The sequence below is a fragment of the Heterocephalus glaber genome, unplaced genomic scaffold (assembly GCF_053883595.1).
Source record: "Heterocephalus glaber isolate CG9 unplaced genomic scaffold, H.glaber_assembly_v1.0 deba00000122, whole genome shotgun sequence".
Classification (NCBI taxonomy): Eukaryota; Metazoa; Chordata; class Mammalia; order Rodentia; family Bathyergidae; genus Heterocephalus; species Heterocephalus glaber.
In genome coordinates this window covers 80,283,670-80,299,163 of record NW_028258138.1, presented here as the reverse complement: position 1 = coordinate 80,299,163, position 15,494 = coordinate 80,283,670, and the positions used below count along the sequence as shown (strand labels likewise).

Here is a 15,494-nt window from a genome sequence, read left to right as displayed (position 1 = left end):
CTGCCACTGTCCCCAAGTCCACCTCACAGGTGAAGAAACTGAGGCGAACGGGAGTTATGGCCTTGGCTCCCCAGTCTGCCCTTTGGCAACAAGCTACAGCATCTGCCAGAGTGCCTTGGTCCTGTGATGTATGTCAAATGTACGGAACCATGCTTGGGCAGATCTCAGTGTAAATTTTATTACAATGCCTGGGTATTTTATTCCTGAGTGCTTCATGCACAATGTTCAAGAAGAAATCTTTAGGAGAACACAGGCTAAGGACATTCTGTCACTCTAGGAAACAAAAGGTGGGCGGGGATTTAGTTCAGTGGTTTCGCTGCCTGCTGTGCAAGCGCAAGGACCCGAGTTCGATCCCCGGTACGAAAAAAAGAAAAGGTTAGCTAAGGAAAAAGGTGAAAGAAACTCTCAGTATATTTAGGGAAATAGTCCTCTAGAAATACATTAGTCTAAGTAGTTTATGTCAGCAATGTAAACATAATACAAGTGGCTTCCCCTCCTCTTGTGCAACTTAGGTAACAGCACGACTGGAGAAAAGTGGTTGGTTTAGACCGGCCCCACGCAGCTGGCATGGCCAGGCCCAAGCTGGGTGGTACCACTGTGTGGCCAGGGAACGGAGGGCAGGAGGTGAGGCTGTGGAGAGAGGAACAAGTGTAAATGCTGTTCCTCCTGCAACCCGAAGAGACGTTCCTGGGCACAGGAGAGGCGGGGGTTAACTGCAAACGGGTCACCTAGGAGGCTAAGAGAGGAAGGCCGGGAGGGCCAAGGAAGGGACTTCCACAGCTCCAGGGACAGCACAGTGCGGGGGCGGAAGCCACAGCGCAGGGAGCTGGCAGACTCTTCTGGGGCTGGGAGCAGATGGTGTGAGCAGGTGAAGAAGTTTTCTGAGTACAGGAGCTTCGAGGCTGTTCAGGAGCTGATGCCCAGGTTGGGTACAAAAGGTGGCTCAGGGAAGACCCTGATGGAGCCCAAGCAAGAGAAAACAGACAGGCCTGAGAGGGTGATGGTGCCAGGCAGAGACAGCACTGAGACCTGGAGCATGAGAAGGGGCAGGCCTGAGCTCAAATCCCAACTCCACTCGCCAGGTGAGTGGCTGGATGTGGTGGATACCTTCTCTAAAGCTTGATTCCTTCCTCTGCAAACAGGGAAAGCAACACCACCTATCCCCTAGAGTTGCTTCAGGACTTATGGCACAGCACATTTGCAATGCTCACATAGTGTCTGGCTCAGAATGTGCTCGAGGACTATTCGTCATCACCACCCTAACCACTGAGACGCTGGGGACAAAGACAAAGGAAGGTTAAGACAGCTCAAGGCTATCAAGCACTGCTCATTGTATTTTTTAAATCGGTTCAGGTGTTCTGTTCTTTTGCTGCAAGGGTTCTAGATGTGGACTTTAATTTTTAAATCCTGCTTGAGGCTTTTTATTAACCTGCGGATTTGGATTCCCAGATTCTCCCCGGGTGCCTCAGCCTCTCTCGGAAAATTCCACATCCCAGACTTTCCTTCCGATGGTCATCCCTCATACACCTCGATGAAGTCCGGACAATCTCCACACAAAGCCTCTCTCCTAACTGCCAACATGACACATCCTGTTGCCAGGACTGCGGCCTCTGGGGCTGGACCACGTAGTCTGCACCCGGCCTGTCCTCCTAGTAGATGTGAGACTGGTCATATTACCTGACCTCCCCATGCCTCAGTTTCCTCTCCTATAAAATGTAGTAACAGTCCCTTCCTCACAGCATGTTGAGAACAAATCCACAATATTTGAAACCTACTGGGAAGAATGTTTGGAACTCGGTGAGAGATCAAAAAGCATTGCTTTCATTAGAACTGTTACAGTTGGAGGCCTGTTAACTAACATCTTGTCCCTCATCTCTGCTGGCTGGAAGACACGAATAGATATTTAACATGTTTACAAGGTCTCAGTGACAAACACAGGCACTGGGCCTTCTCTCCCACCAGCCTATTCTCAGTAAGAATAAAAACACTTTCCAGAAAAGCGCATTAGCAAAGATTTAAGATCCCAAAGCCTGGAATTCAGAGGCAAATTTCAGTAATTTAGACACAAGGGTATTCTTTAAGAAGAGTTTAACAGGTTGCTGTTATTTAAGGATTTTTCTAGGGCATAAAATAATTGCACCAACAAACAATCATATTCCACCTTTGTTGAACTTCTAGATGAAGCCCTATACCTGAGGTGGCCGACCCACCATCTTGAACGTTTGGAAAAGCTGTGGTCCAGTTTAAAACCCCAGAAAGCGTGGCCCGATATCGCCACCTTGTGGAAGTGTGGCTAAACTGCAAGGAAAGGGGAGAGGAGGGGCTAATAAGGACTGCTGGATGGGCAGGGCAGGGCAGGGGTGGGGTTCTGGACACTCAGCCTGGGGTGACCGGAAAGCACGAAGGATGCACCCGAGGAGCACGAGGAGACAGGAAAGACAGCGGCAGTCCCTCACAGGGTGTTCTCACGTGCACCACGCAGAGCACACTGTATTTGGAGCTGTAAGAGTGAATGTCCACTGTGGGAAACAGAAGTGGCCAAGGGTCCAGAGAGCTAGCTCTCCAACAGGTGCGAGACAAGGAAGACATCACCGCAGACCCCACAGACCCGGGCCACACACCTGTGAGAACACGAGGCTTACACACACCTTCACTTGGAATTTTCTGTATTAAAATATCTTGAAAAATAAAAACAGACATAAAATAATTATGGTTCCTAATGATATGTTAAGTTATTTGAAAAATAAACACACTTTCCCTAAGAGAAACCATTCACTCAGAGTCGTTTCAAACACAGAACAAATTCCCTAGCACTTTGAAAAATGCATTTCCCAGTATTTAAGATAAACACCACTAACCTGCTTCTTCAACTTCCTCCGGAAGAACTCATACTTTCTTTTGTAATCCCTGGAGTAGGGCACTGCCTTTAGTGGAAATTTTTTTTGGGAAAAAAAAAAGGTTTAGTTTTTTTAAATTCTGGAACAACTTTACAAGTTTCCCTCTGGGTATTTTATTTTATTTTATTTATTTTTTGGTACCAGGGATCGAACTCGGGCCCTTGCACTTGCAGGGCAGGCGGTGGAACCACTGAGCTAAATCCCTGGCTCCCTCTGGGTATTTTATGAACATCAAGTTAAAGACAAGAAAAGAGAGTATATGGAAATTAAAGTTTCACTCTAAGGAAAACAAATACAAATGAAACAATTTCATTTCTCTATTTAAGATAAAATTTTACCCAGCAATTTCTATGGCTGTAATTTTTTATGGATGTAATTTTCATCACACAACATTACTGAAAACAAGAGATTTATTCCAAGTAGAGAAATATTAGAAACAAAATTTTCCATTTCTAAGACTTTCAAAGTGATTTCTCCATTAAAGAAACAATTTGAAAAATTTTCTTTTTCCTTGAATTCCCAAGAGTTGGCTTTTTTATCCATTATTTAAAAAATACTACATACTGAAATACTAGACAGTAATTAAAAAACCCCTGTATGTTCAGTTTTACTTATTTTTGTGAGTTAGAAAACAAAATCTGAACAAAAATGGAAAAAGTAGCTAAATAAGAGAGAATAATAATTTTTCTGCCATTGACAGATGCCAATCTGGTGGTAATGTTTTTACTGAAGTCTGGGCACGTCTTACGTAGTGGACATCTACATCGACTTCCAGGAAACGGCTGGAGACATGGGCTGCACCCATCCCCACCCCATCCTGCTCCCTTGGGCTCCGCTCTGCTCGCAAGTCCAACCTGCCGCACACCATCTCAGCCTGAGCCCACGCCCACGCATTTGCCTGTGGCAGGGTTGGGGCCATGACTTCAGTCTTCCCACATCATTAAGTTGTGGCACAGGGGTGGTGCAGCTGTACCCCTCGGGCCTGTGGGTCACGCCCTTGACCCTGCCCTCCCAGAGACTCACTGGTCCAGTTACTGCCACACTCTGCAGCCGAGGATCCTCCCATTGTGTTCTTTTTATATCTGAAAGGAAGGCAAAAGAAGTTCCTTCTCACCTACAAAATTCAGTACTATAAAACAATGTCATGAAAGTCATACTGCACCTACTGTGATTGATGTAGAAGATTCTTCCATCTGTGTGAGTTCTCTCTTCCCATCCTGGCTATAATTAAAAATGTATTCAGGCATTTCAGAACAGGGTTTTGATGCATGGGTAAAAAATAACATTTGATTATGTGGGTAATTTGGTTGCACATTCCATTTTTAGTAGGAGGCATCAGTATTTTATGATTTTATCGCTGTCAGAGTACTACATTAAAAACACAAACTGCTTGAGACAGGCAGGTTAGATAGGGGACAATTCCGTGAACTTACAGGCAAGGGCCTCAGATCGCTGGAAGACTCAAGCGGTGCCTTTCCTCGGAGATGAGGTGGAATTTTCAATCTTGGATCTTCCTTTTTGGGTTGAACAAGTAAATAAAACAATATACACACATTTTAGAATAGTGAAAGTCAATGTGTTACAATGTTCTGCAATATCATTGGGTATTTAGAATATTCTCTTATAAAGCCTATTCATGCTTCATTTCCTTACCCTATGACATGACAGTTTCTCCTTCTGCAGCTCTCGCTTTCACTACACTGGTGAACGGCTCCACTTTGCGGCACCTTTCACTACCCAGAGCTTTCGCCTGGCACTGGGCACTGTGCCACCGCACGACTTTCCCCTGCCTACGAACTGGGGTGGGGGGAGCCACGTGTGATTTCTACACCCCAAATGTGCTTTTTGCCTCCTAACTGTTCCTATGTTCATTTTTCAATATTTCTGAAGGATAGGAAAGCAAGCCTTAAAAAAGGTTATTAAACTTAATTTAGATATTTTTCCTCACTGAATTATCAGACAATTTCAAGAATCACCTTAAAAATACTTGTCCTACTGAGATTTGCAGTCTTTTTGGTGGTAAATGAGATTTGGATTCAAAAGTGCTTTGGGATGATAAAGCCTCATATAAAGGTAAAGAATTATTACTAAATGTTTTCCTAAACATTTAGAGTGAGCAGACATAAGCATGGATGCCTCCAACACAATATTAACAAGAGGAGTAAGCGGATTTGGAGCAGCAGTAACATTACTGGGAGCAGCACATCATTTTTCAGCGAATGTTATAAGGCCGGTCAAGTGACACACACTGAAGGATGACAGTGAGCTCTCAGAGAGACGCTGCGGTTAGGTATCAAGCTGCAGAGTATTCGTTACCCAGGTGGTGCTTTTGGTGTTGTGGTCGATATAGAAAGGCCTCCCATTCGGCGTGTGCCGGACTTCCCAGCCTTGGGGAAGGGGTCCCTGATGGACCCTGGCTGGCTGGGTCAGCGGTGAGGCTGTATCACTCTCAGGGGGCCGCAGGCTGGCAGAGGAGCCCTGGCCAGAGGCTGTCAGGCTGGCTTCCACAGCGACCTGCACGGTAATGAAAGCACATTGGGAATTCCACAGCATCACAAACAGCCACGTTTAATAAGAAAGCTTAACCTCCAAGCCATACACACGTGTGAGCAGGGCCTAAGCATCTGAGGCCCACACACAGTGATGATGCTATTATCTTTTCCTCAGCTTTATAGCATTTTTCTCAATTTTTCCAACAAAGAATTTTGTCAAACTTTGTTTTTGTAATAATGTGTGATTTCCCAGCTACTTCTCCAGCAGTGAGATGGCAGTTAAGCCACCAGTCTGTTGTGGCTGTATCAGACCGAGTGAGGTACCCAGTCTCAGCTGGTGGTGGTGGGGCTCCCCAAGACTCAGGGTGGGGAAGCAGGCTCAGAGGTTGGGGAGACAAAATTAATGGCAAATATCCACCATGGAAAAGGACACTGGGAGCTGGTTGTGGTGGTGCACACCTGTGACCCCAGCACTCTGGAAGGCTGAAGGAGGGTCCCAAGTTTAAGCCCAGCTCTGGCAATCTGGTGACTTAGTGAGACCCTGTCTCAAAATTAAAAAATGAAGGGCTAGGGATGAAGCTCAGCATGAAGGCTCTGAGTTCAGTCCCCAGTATAAAAAAAGGGGATAACTGGAATTTCTTTTTTTGGTACTGGGGATTGAACTCAGGTCCCTGTGCTTGCGAGGCAGGCAGAGGAACCACTGAGTTAAATCCCCGGCCCTTGGAATGTAATATAGTCATATGATAGATTATTGGTAGTTAAAAGAAATAAACTGCATCTTAGTATAGACAGAGCAATGTTGCGCAAAAGATTTAGACTTACGTAGCACAACATCTGTAAAACTTGAAACACAGTCCTAAGCAGTTTGTGTACTGTTTTGCTCTTTGTGTAAAGACAGAAAATAGACTGGAAGGACATATAACAAACTATTTGAAATACACAGTCATAAGCAGTTTGTGTATTGCTTTATCCTCTCTGTACAGATAGAAAATAGACTGGAAGGACACATAACAAAGGACACATAACAAACCATGAATGGTGGCTCCCTCTGGGATGGAACCACTAGCTTGGCTGAGAGGTTAAAATTCAGCCCATCCGTAAGACTGGTGTTTTTTTTTTTGGTACCGGGGATCGAACTTGGGTCATTGCGCTTGTGCAGCAGGCAGAGAAACCATGAGCTAAATCCCTGGCCCCATAAGACTGTTTTTTAAAAAATAAAACCTCTGGAAATGAATGTGGTAACCTGTTAGTGGTGGTATCTTCTGGATGTTGAAAATATGAAGATTTGTTACATTTTTCTCTGCATTTTCAGTGTTAAAAAATTTTCTCAATAAGAGAAACAGTGATAAGATAAAACAAGGATTTTATAAAACACAGGAAGTACTACAAAAGGCATCCACTGTGTCCAGGGATAAAGTGCTATGATTGTGAATCACTCTAGTAGACACTAATCACCAAGATTATCTTACAGCAAAATAATGATCTTTACTCAAGTTACACAGTCCATCCAACAGACCAGGTTGTGCACTCTGTCCTCCTGTCCTCCACTTGGACTTGTTTTACACAATAACAAGCGGTAACTCATGTGATAAGAAATGCAGGAAAGAGTAAACAGCATCCATGTGAAAAAATAAGTAGAGGATGCTCGAGGTGTCCAGGGCCACTGCGAGGGGCCAGAATGGCTCGCACAGGAGTGTGAAAGCTAAATCCTATGAGGAAACAGGAGAATCAACTGCAGGGTACCTGCACGGGGGGCTTTGTCCAGGTCATAGTTTGGGAATTGTGATCTACATAATATGATCTTCCTCTTTTGTCTTGTTTTTCTTCCCAACCTGGTGGCAATCCAGATGAAGTAGGCAAAAGCTGAAGTGTGGAAGAGCACAGAATAAGTAATTAAGAGGACCACATTCCTTCTTTGCTGCTAGCTCTTTGAAATGAACCATATTTTATTTATTTTCAACTAAAACCATTTATTACAAGAGAAAATGGGTAAAAGGTACATTTTATTTTTTATTTTTTTGGTACTGGGGATCGAACTCGGGACCTTGCGCTTGGGAAGCAGATGGTGGAACCACTGAGTCAAATCCCCAGTCCCAAAAGGTACATTTTTAATTTAGTAAAGTGAGTCATAATTATGCAAAATACAGAGAACAATACTTCACTTGGGAAAAAACCAGAGCAAACTATAATGATGAACGAGATAAAAGGCCAACAAAGCCCGCCAACCCTTGCAGCCTCACATTGCGCTCAGCACGGATCATGTTGTGTAGCCCTGTGCCCAGGTTCATGACAGCACTGCTGAGTAACCTGCAGCCGAAGAAGCGGCAGCGAGACAGAACAAGGGCACGTCCACAGGTGTTGCATCAGGTCCAGTGGTTACTGCATGGCTCTCTAAGGGCGGGGCAGCTGTTCACTGCGGTTTGTTACAAGTGAACAGCAGAGTCTGCTTATTTCCAGGTTTACTTTAAATAGTCCTAGGGCCTGGCTTCTTTTTGTCATTGTGAACCAGATCCATTCTCTCCCAGGCATGGCTTGGCTCACCACATAAAGACCAGTAGCACCAGTCCCCTGACAGTTTCCGGGCCTTACGTGCAGCTTAACAAGTCTGTCAGCGGTGCACACGCAGCTGAGGTGGTCAGAGCTGCGCGGTGCATCCCAAGAGCTACTGATATGGGAGACAGTGTGCTATAGCGACGCCGGACACACCACACACACGACACACGCAACTCCCTCCATGAGTCTAGAAGAGGCAAAGCTGTCGCCACCCAGAGCAGAGGGTCCATGGGCCTGGGGGTGGGCAGGGGACAGAGGCTGGAGGGCTCTGAAATGGGACAGCAGTGACGTCTGCTCAGCTGTGCGAACTCACAGAAACGCATTCATCACACCTTAGAAGGGGCGAATTTTAAGGTATAGTCAAGAAAGCTGAACAACAAAACAAAAATCCAGTAAGTGTACTGAGAAAAGGAATGGGAACAGCTTTTCTGGTACATGAAATAGAAATCACTTCTAGATTCTCTTGCGCGTCTGGTGAGCTCAGAGCTGCGCTTGTTGAAGGTCGCCAATGAGACTGTTTTCCCTGTGTGGAGAGAGGGGAGATGCAGGGCAGACAGGGACCACGGCGAGGCTCAGGTGCAGGGCCCGGGGGCCTGAAGCGGTGTCCTGTCCCTCAGCACGGGGCCTGCAGTGCTCTCGGTACCACGGGGCTGACTGTTTAGACAGCCAAGGACTCGCAACTCCTGCGTTCCGGTGCCGCAGCTTGCATGAAAGCAAAAATTCCACTTTCCAAGACCAATACACGGGCTGCCACTCAGCACTGCCATGGGCCGGCCGGAGGGGGAGGAGGGGCGTGCACAGGGCCAGAGAGGCGCAGGACTGGGGCCTGCCGGGAAGGAAGAGCCCAGGAAGGGTGGGGCTGGGGACACGGACAGGGCGGGCTGAGAAGCCAGGGGCAAGGTTTCGGCGTTGCTGCAGGACAAGCGAGGTCCACAGAAAGGCAAGAGCGCTGGGTGTGTGGGGCTCAGGGCAGGGAGGGGAGGAGGGGGAACACAAGGCCGACCGCCTACGGCCCAGGACAGGAGAACAGGCCGGGAACCTCGGAGACAGGCAGAGGTGCTTTGCGTCTGGTGTGGACGGCCCTTCACAGTCAGGCCAGTGGCCAAGGGGCGCCGGGCACCAGAACCCAAGCTGCTGTGCCCGCATGGCCACTCAGGCAGGCTCCGCCCCATCTCGGTCCCCTCCCCAGCCCAACGCCCACCTCAGACCCTGCACAAGGCTCCGCCTCCTGCCTCTCAGCCCCACCCAGCCCTGGAAGCCCATCTGTGCAGTCGGACCGTCATGCTCAGGGTTCCCGTGAAGCAACAAATAAAAAGGTCCTGGGTTTCTGTCTTCCTGATGGCCCAGCGAAGAGGACGAAACTCACCACAGGAAGCGCTGGCTGTTCTTCGTAAGTACAGGCTTGCAAGCTGCCTCTTCTGCTGGAATGATTCTTAGAGACAGAACAGCAGCGCCTTCTTAGCTTTAGGCAGTGCATGCTGCGGGTCGGCTGGAGGCCCCACTCCAGTCCCCACACCCCAGGACCCACCTCCAACTTCACTGCTCTCTCAAACACATTTTCCTTCAAGTTAGGCTTTTCTTTTCTTTTTAATTTCAGGGTTTTGTCATCTTAATGATTATGACAGCAATGTCCTATTGGGTTTTTCTGCGTAAGTCTTACTCCCTTCTGCCTACACTGAGAGCTTGGCCAGACAGCAGTCCACAGCCTAGGCCAGGGCCTTGCTCTCTGGTGACTCCAGGTCCCCGAACCCTAGGACACAATGCTTCCCAACCTCAGTGACTTCCGTCTGCTGTATGGCTGACTTCCTGGAACTCCCATATGCTTTCTTTCCCTTTGCCTTTATACAGACTGCCGTTACCACTGAAATATCTTACTTTTGCTATTAAATGACATCCAAATTTATAATACACATATAAATTAATTCAGAATATCCAGGGAGGCATTGTCTGGTAGCAGGGAACTAAACAATCTGAAGTCCACCACAGCAGGACACTGCACTGGACGAGGTAAAGCTCCACTACACGAGGAGAAGTCTGAGGACTATTTCTGGTGATTTCAGGAGTCCGTTCCTGAAACAGTCCCATGCATGAGGATCTTGCAGCCTAGGCTGGACTATGGACAGCAACTCCCACAGCGGCACCAGAGTGAGAATGTTACCAATCTCCTCGCTCCATTAAAGCATGCGGCTCCCCTTCATACATGAGTGTGAGTGACGTTTGTGATATGGAGTTAGAGCCTCCTAAGTACTGAGGAAGAAAAGCAGCTCCTGACGTCCAGGAGCCAGCCTGGAATTCGCGAGCAGTGCACACCTACAATCCCTGCAGTCCGGGAGACTGAGGCAGGAGGACTGCAAGTCTGAGCCCAGTCTGGCCACTTCAGCAACTTAGGGAGACCCTGTCTCAAAATACAATAATAAAAAGGGCTGGGGGTGTGGCTCAGTGCAAAGGCCCTGGGTTTGATCCCCAGTAGTAGAAGGAAAAAAAGGTAACTCCATAATCTTGTCTGAACACAGACAAATGTGCATACTACAAAAACCACATACCTCCCTACCCTGGCAGTGCGTGGTGCTCCTCCCTGCTAACCTTTGCCTCGGCCTTGCTCCAGTAAGATCTGGAGTCCACAATTACAGAGCCCACTGCCCCTGGTCAACACGCCAGGCCCACACTGTCCTGTGTCCCAAGCCCTCCTCCAAAGCCCTCGTGTGCCCAGGCCCTGTGCGTGTTTCTAATGTACTACCAAGACTGTGTGCTCCTGCCTCCCACGGGCTTCGGGCTGGGGGCGCTTGATGCCAGTGACCACTGGGACTCCCTGCTCTAGGTCACTACCCAGGACGTTTGAAGAATGATCTCTATAAAGCCTCCGAGTGAAGACAAAATTTTACATAAAAGTTAGTTGTTGAGCAGAATAATATTTGTAATATAAAATCCTGAAGCAAAACATAATCAAGGGCCTCTTACTGAGCTGGATGCTGGCTGGCTGGTGGCTGAATTTCTGTGAACAGTGAGCCTGGGATTCAATTCTTCTGCAAGGTGAGGCCGAACGTCCAAGGCGCCTGAGCGGGGAGGTGGCGGGAAGGCCTGACTGTTGGACACTGTGGCTTCTGCCTCTCTTATGATCTCCCAGCTCTCGGAGGACTCCCTGATGCCACTGCTTTCCACCTCCTCAGATATCTGCCGCCTGGTGGTAAAGGCCCGCTGTGCCTGGAGCTGAATGTCACTGCTGTCGGCATCTGTGAGGTTGTCCCTGCATTGGGAGCACACAAAGCACCACTCACTTCTCGGGGCAGAATGACAGGCAACCATTAACAAATACGCACATTACATCAGAACTGTTGCTGGCCAAAGGCTATTTCAAGAAGCACACAAGAAACTGTGGGCATGCTGGCATCATCAGAGCACCTTCGGGAGTAAAGTTCTGTGAAAATGTGTAACACACCTGACATTTAGTTCATCACGGTACCTTGGATAATGTCTGACACATACAGGTGCTCATAAATATTAAGAATGTCACCGTATTATTACTTTACAATGTTACTACAAGAGTAAAATCTACAGTAGCTCTTAAGCCACACACACATCTCCATGAATCAGGCAACGTATTTGCTATCATCGGTCTTAAAAAGGAGCAGAGTTCCCCACATTGGCATAGGGAACAGAATGGAAGACAGGGCAAGGGCTCTGGATCTAAAAGCGAAACTGATCGGGGCTAAACAGTACCTGATTTTGTAAATAAGTATGGGCCTGTGGTGGGAAAGGATAATACCAAAGGCTCACCTGAATTTAGGAAAGGTACAACGTACAAACCACAGTTATTTCTAAGTTACACTGTATTACGCAGTTATTTTCATTTAATATAACCAGATTCTCAGATCAAGAGTTCTGTTCCAATATCTAATATCAAAAGTATCAACTTATTTAATATCATTTAAGCTCAGGACAGTCATAAAACCAGTTCTTTTATTTTTGAGACAAGGTATAGCTATGCAGCAATATGTAATTATTATATTTAAAACTTGACCCATGATAATTGTACAAAACACTAGGTGGTGTTTTGATACATATTTACATTGTTTAATAATCAAATCAGAGTGCACAGCATATTCTTTACCTCATGCATTTATAATTTCTTTGTGGTGAGAGCATTCGAATCTTCTAGCTTTTTCAAGTGTTCAGTACATGTTATTAACCACAACCATCAAAACTTACTTTTCTACCAAATTGTGCCTTGTATTGCTGCCCGTCCCCCTACCCCAGACTCGAGAAGATCGATTCTTACGGCGCTGTGGCTGGTTAAAACACAAGTCTGACAGATGTTTCAGATTGCTTTTTCTGCTTAAATATTTGAGTTCTGCTACCTGAAATGACATCAGCCATAGTAAAAGAAACAGGGTTCTGGTCAGGCCAGCTGGCCATAACAAGGAGGATGCAATCAGGTGGTTTTGCAGAATTTTAGTGTCTCTGCTTCTGCAGTCAGTCACTATACAGATATCAACGCCTCTTTGCCACGAAAGACTTAGATCCCTGATTTACTCTGGAAGGCTTTGTGAACAGGAAATACCTTTGAAAATTCTTGGGATATATCAGATACAAAATATCAGAACCAAAAATTAGGAGGTTAACAGACAAATTCAGAAAACTGTAAGAATGCATCCAACAGTCAGAGACTAAAGACAGCCATCTCAGGCTGCATGAGAGGGGAAGGGGTGGAGGGTTGACAACAAAGATAAAAAGAGATCTGGGACATGCACGTCCAGTCTGATGGTAATCAAAACATCACCGAAGAGACACGAGCAGAGCACAGCAGAGGCCATTCTGTCTGATCTGTGCACAGGGAAGGTGTGTGTACAGAGGCCAGACTGCAAACGGGTGCAGACACGAGGCCTTTATTACTAGGCCCTTTCTATTTTACAAGTATTTCATATTCTAGAAATACAGCGCTGCTAGGGCTGGGGACGTAGCTCAGTGGCACTGCACCAGCCTGGCAAGGGCAAGGTCCCGAGTTCGATCCCTGGTACTGGAAAAAAAAAATAGGGCACTGCAGAAATAGCATGTTATTATATTTTAATAAAAAACTATAAAATTGGCCCGGGGATTTAGCTCAGTGGTTTTGCTGCCTGCTGCACAAGCGCAAGGACCTGAGTTTGATTCTCAGTACCAAAAACAAACAAAAAAAACTATAAAATTTCCAAGATCTTTTAAGCCAATTTCAAAAGACAAAATGCAGCATTTTAAGCTTTATAATTAATAATTAATTAAAATTGAGTCAATTAAATCAAATGATTCTGAATACTATCAAGTCAGGTTAAAAAAATATGGCTGAGATAGCATTTTTCAAGGCCTGGGCTATAAAATCCTGGTTTTCTGCTGGCACGGTGTCACAGATCTATCATCGCAGCACTCCAGGAGGCTGAGGCAGGGGGCTGGCAAGTTCACGTCCAGCCTGGGGAAGTTAGCAATTTAGTAAGGCCCTGTATCAAAATGAAAAATAAATAAGGGCTGAGGGTGTAGCTCAGCGGGAAGACCTTGGGTTCGGTCCCCAGCACACACACACACCCTAGTCTTTACAGTTTAATGGGTCCCTACACCAGTCTGGGTCTGTCTGAGATCTGAACTCAAAATGAAACTCATGGCCAACAAGTGTCTAAAACACACGTGAGAGCCGTAGCACGTACTGGGGGCTGGGTCTTTTCCACTGTGTCCTCCGGGATCCGTGGTTCACGTAGTAGGTCCTCCCGAGGATGTCCTGCCTCTCCTCCCACCCCGGAGGGAGGGCAGACGGTTCCTGCTGCTGCTGCAAGAGGGAGGCAGCGTCCAGTTGGTCCAAAACAACCCAGCCAGGCTGAAACACAGATGAGGGAACCGGGAAGAATTATAAGCCATGTGCTGAAGAGAGTGCAGAGAGGCGGCACCTTCGTTCCAGAAAATGCACATCAACAGTCGGCACACCGTCGACTCCGAGGTCCTAAACACGAATATTCCATGACAGTGAGCTTTTCTTCACAAAATGATAACCATTTGGACTGTTTGAAAATGTTTCAAAATTTTCCCCAAAAGTTTAAAATCATATCTAACACGAAAAAAGGGACCAAAAGTCCCCGTAAATAAACAAACAGTGCGAAGCTGGGGTCATCGCGAGCTGCCGGTCTGTCGCTGCTTCATCACGGGGCACTGCTTCTGGTGGAAATCAGCTCCACACATGGCAGAGACGGTCAAGGCCGGGCAGCTCGTGAGATGAGAGCGAAGGGAACTGAGACGCCGAGCCGCAGAGCACTGCAGCAACCGGAAGCCTCTGGCTCCTGCCCGACGCACCCCCCCACCCCCACCCCCCGCCTTCCTGGCTTTATGACCTGACCATTTTGGCCCACTTTGCTCAGGTCATAAAGCAGGCAAAGAAAGACCGAGAAACAGATACCCTGGGAATTTGGTTTCTCTGAGTCTAGCAAGAAACGAAATACACATCAAGCCTTGGCTAGGGTAAAGTGAGGAACCAAAAGGGCAGTAAGAGCTAATGACATGATTTTATATGAGAAATCTTACAACAGAAGAGGTACCAGGCAAAGTATTTTATTAAATACCTGTACGTTATGAAAGTGTTGCAAATTGAAATAAATTAGTAAAGAAAATTTTAAGATGCTCCTAAAAGAATGAATGAAAACAGGCTAGGAAGACCCAGCCTCACGAAGATGTCAATTCTTCCCAAGTTGATCTATAAATTTGCCAAGATTATGATAAAACTACATCACGGATGTTTTAAAATAATAGCACGAGCCAATGGCCAAATTCAAATAGAAATGCAAACTAGGAATAATAACTAGGCTTATTCTAAAAAAAGAAGAGCAATGAGTGGACAGGAACCCAACAGAGTAAACATTATAAACTGTAATTGTTAAAACGGACTGTGGTGCACACATTTGTAATCCCAGCACTCTGGGAGGCTGAGGCAGGAGGATCCCACGTTCAAACTCAGCCTTGGCAACTAGTGACTTAGTGAGACCCAATCTCAAAATAAAAAAAATAGAAAGGGCTGGGGACCTCAGTGCAAAGGTCCTGGGCTCAATTCCCAGCACTACAAAAACAAAACAAAAATTACAAGAGTGAGCCATGTGGGGCCATGTTGCATGCAAAAACAGATGGCTCAAAAGAATGGACTGGAAAGACTCACATGTACAGGGATTCAGCAGATGATAAATTTCAAATCTGCGGGAAGGCAGCAAATTGCTTAGAAAATGGCCACCTATTAATTTTTTTAAATTGGCCCCCTACCTCATTCCTTTTACCAGGGCAAGTTTCAGATGGAGTAATAATTGTACTTTTTGAGACAGGGTCTTGCTATGCTGCCCAGGCTGACCTCAAATTCCAGGGTTCAAGCAGTCTTCCTGGCCACACACCATACCACCCCTGACTCAGGTTGAGTAATATTTATTTTATTTTACTTAATTTTTTGTGGCACTGGGGGTTGAACCCAGGGCTTTTGCACTGAGCTACATCCCCAGAGCTTTTATTTTTTCATTTGACCCTTCTGCCTCAGCCTCCCAGAGTCTGGGGTTATAGG

At 46.5% G+C, this 15,494-nt stretch overlaps 1 protein-coding gene and 1 long non-coding RNA gene across 10 annotated transcripts in view; one reads left to right on the top strand and one right to left on the bottom strand.

Annotated features, from left to right (window-relative positions):
• The window catches only part of Nedd4 (NEDD4 E3 ubiquitin protein ligase), a 98,546-nt gene that overhangs the window by 13,072 nt on the left and 69,980 nt on the right, over window positions 1-15,494 (bottom strand). For 7 of the 9 annotated variants that reach the window (XM_087217325.1, XM_087217331.1, XM_087217300.1 and 4 more), the window contains 9 exons: window positions 13,615-13,781; window positions 10,901-11,186; window positions 9,309-9,374; window positions 7,133-7,252; window positions 5,214-5,411; window positions 4,331-4,411; window positions 4,064-4,118; window positions 3,921-3,979; window positions 2,859-2,924 (listed from right to left, as the gene is read on the bottom strand). In XM_087217325.1, the coding sequence (XP_087073451.1) occupies window positions 2,859-2,924; window positions 3,921-3,979; window positions 4,064-4,118; window positions 4,331-4,411; window positions 5,214-5,411; window positions 7,133-7,252; window positions 9,309-9,374; window positions 10,901-11,186; window positions 13,615-13,781 (1,098 nt within the window). Of the gene's footprint in view, window positions 1-2,858; window positions 2,925-3,920; window positions 3,980-4,063; window positions 4,119-4,330; window positions 4,412-5,213; window positions 5,412-7,132; window positions 7,253-7,300; window positions 8,466-9,308; window positions 9,375-10,900; window positions 11,187-13,614; window positions 13,782-15,494 lie in introns of those variants that run through there. The other 2 variants (XM_087217295.1, XM_021260737.2) reach the window with 2 other exon arrangements.
• Window positions 8,797-12,713, top strand: LOC110349793 (uncharacterized). The gene is made up of 2 exons (XR_002396062.2): window positions 8,797-9,332; window positions 10,003-12,713. It is a non-coding gene; the product is annotated as an uncharacterized LOC110349793 (long non-coding RNA).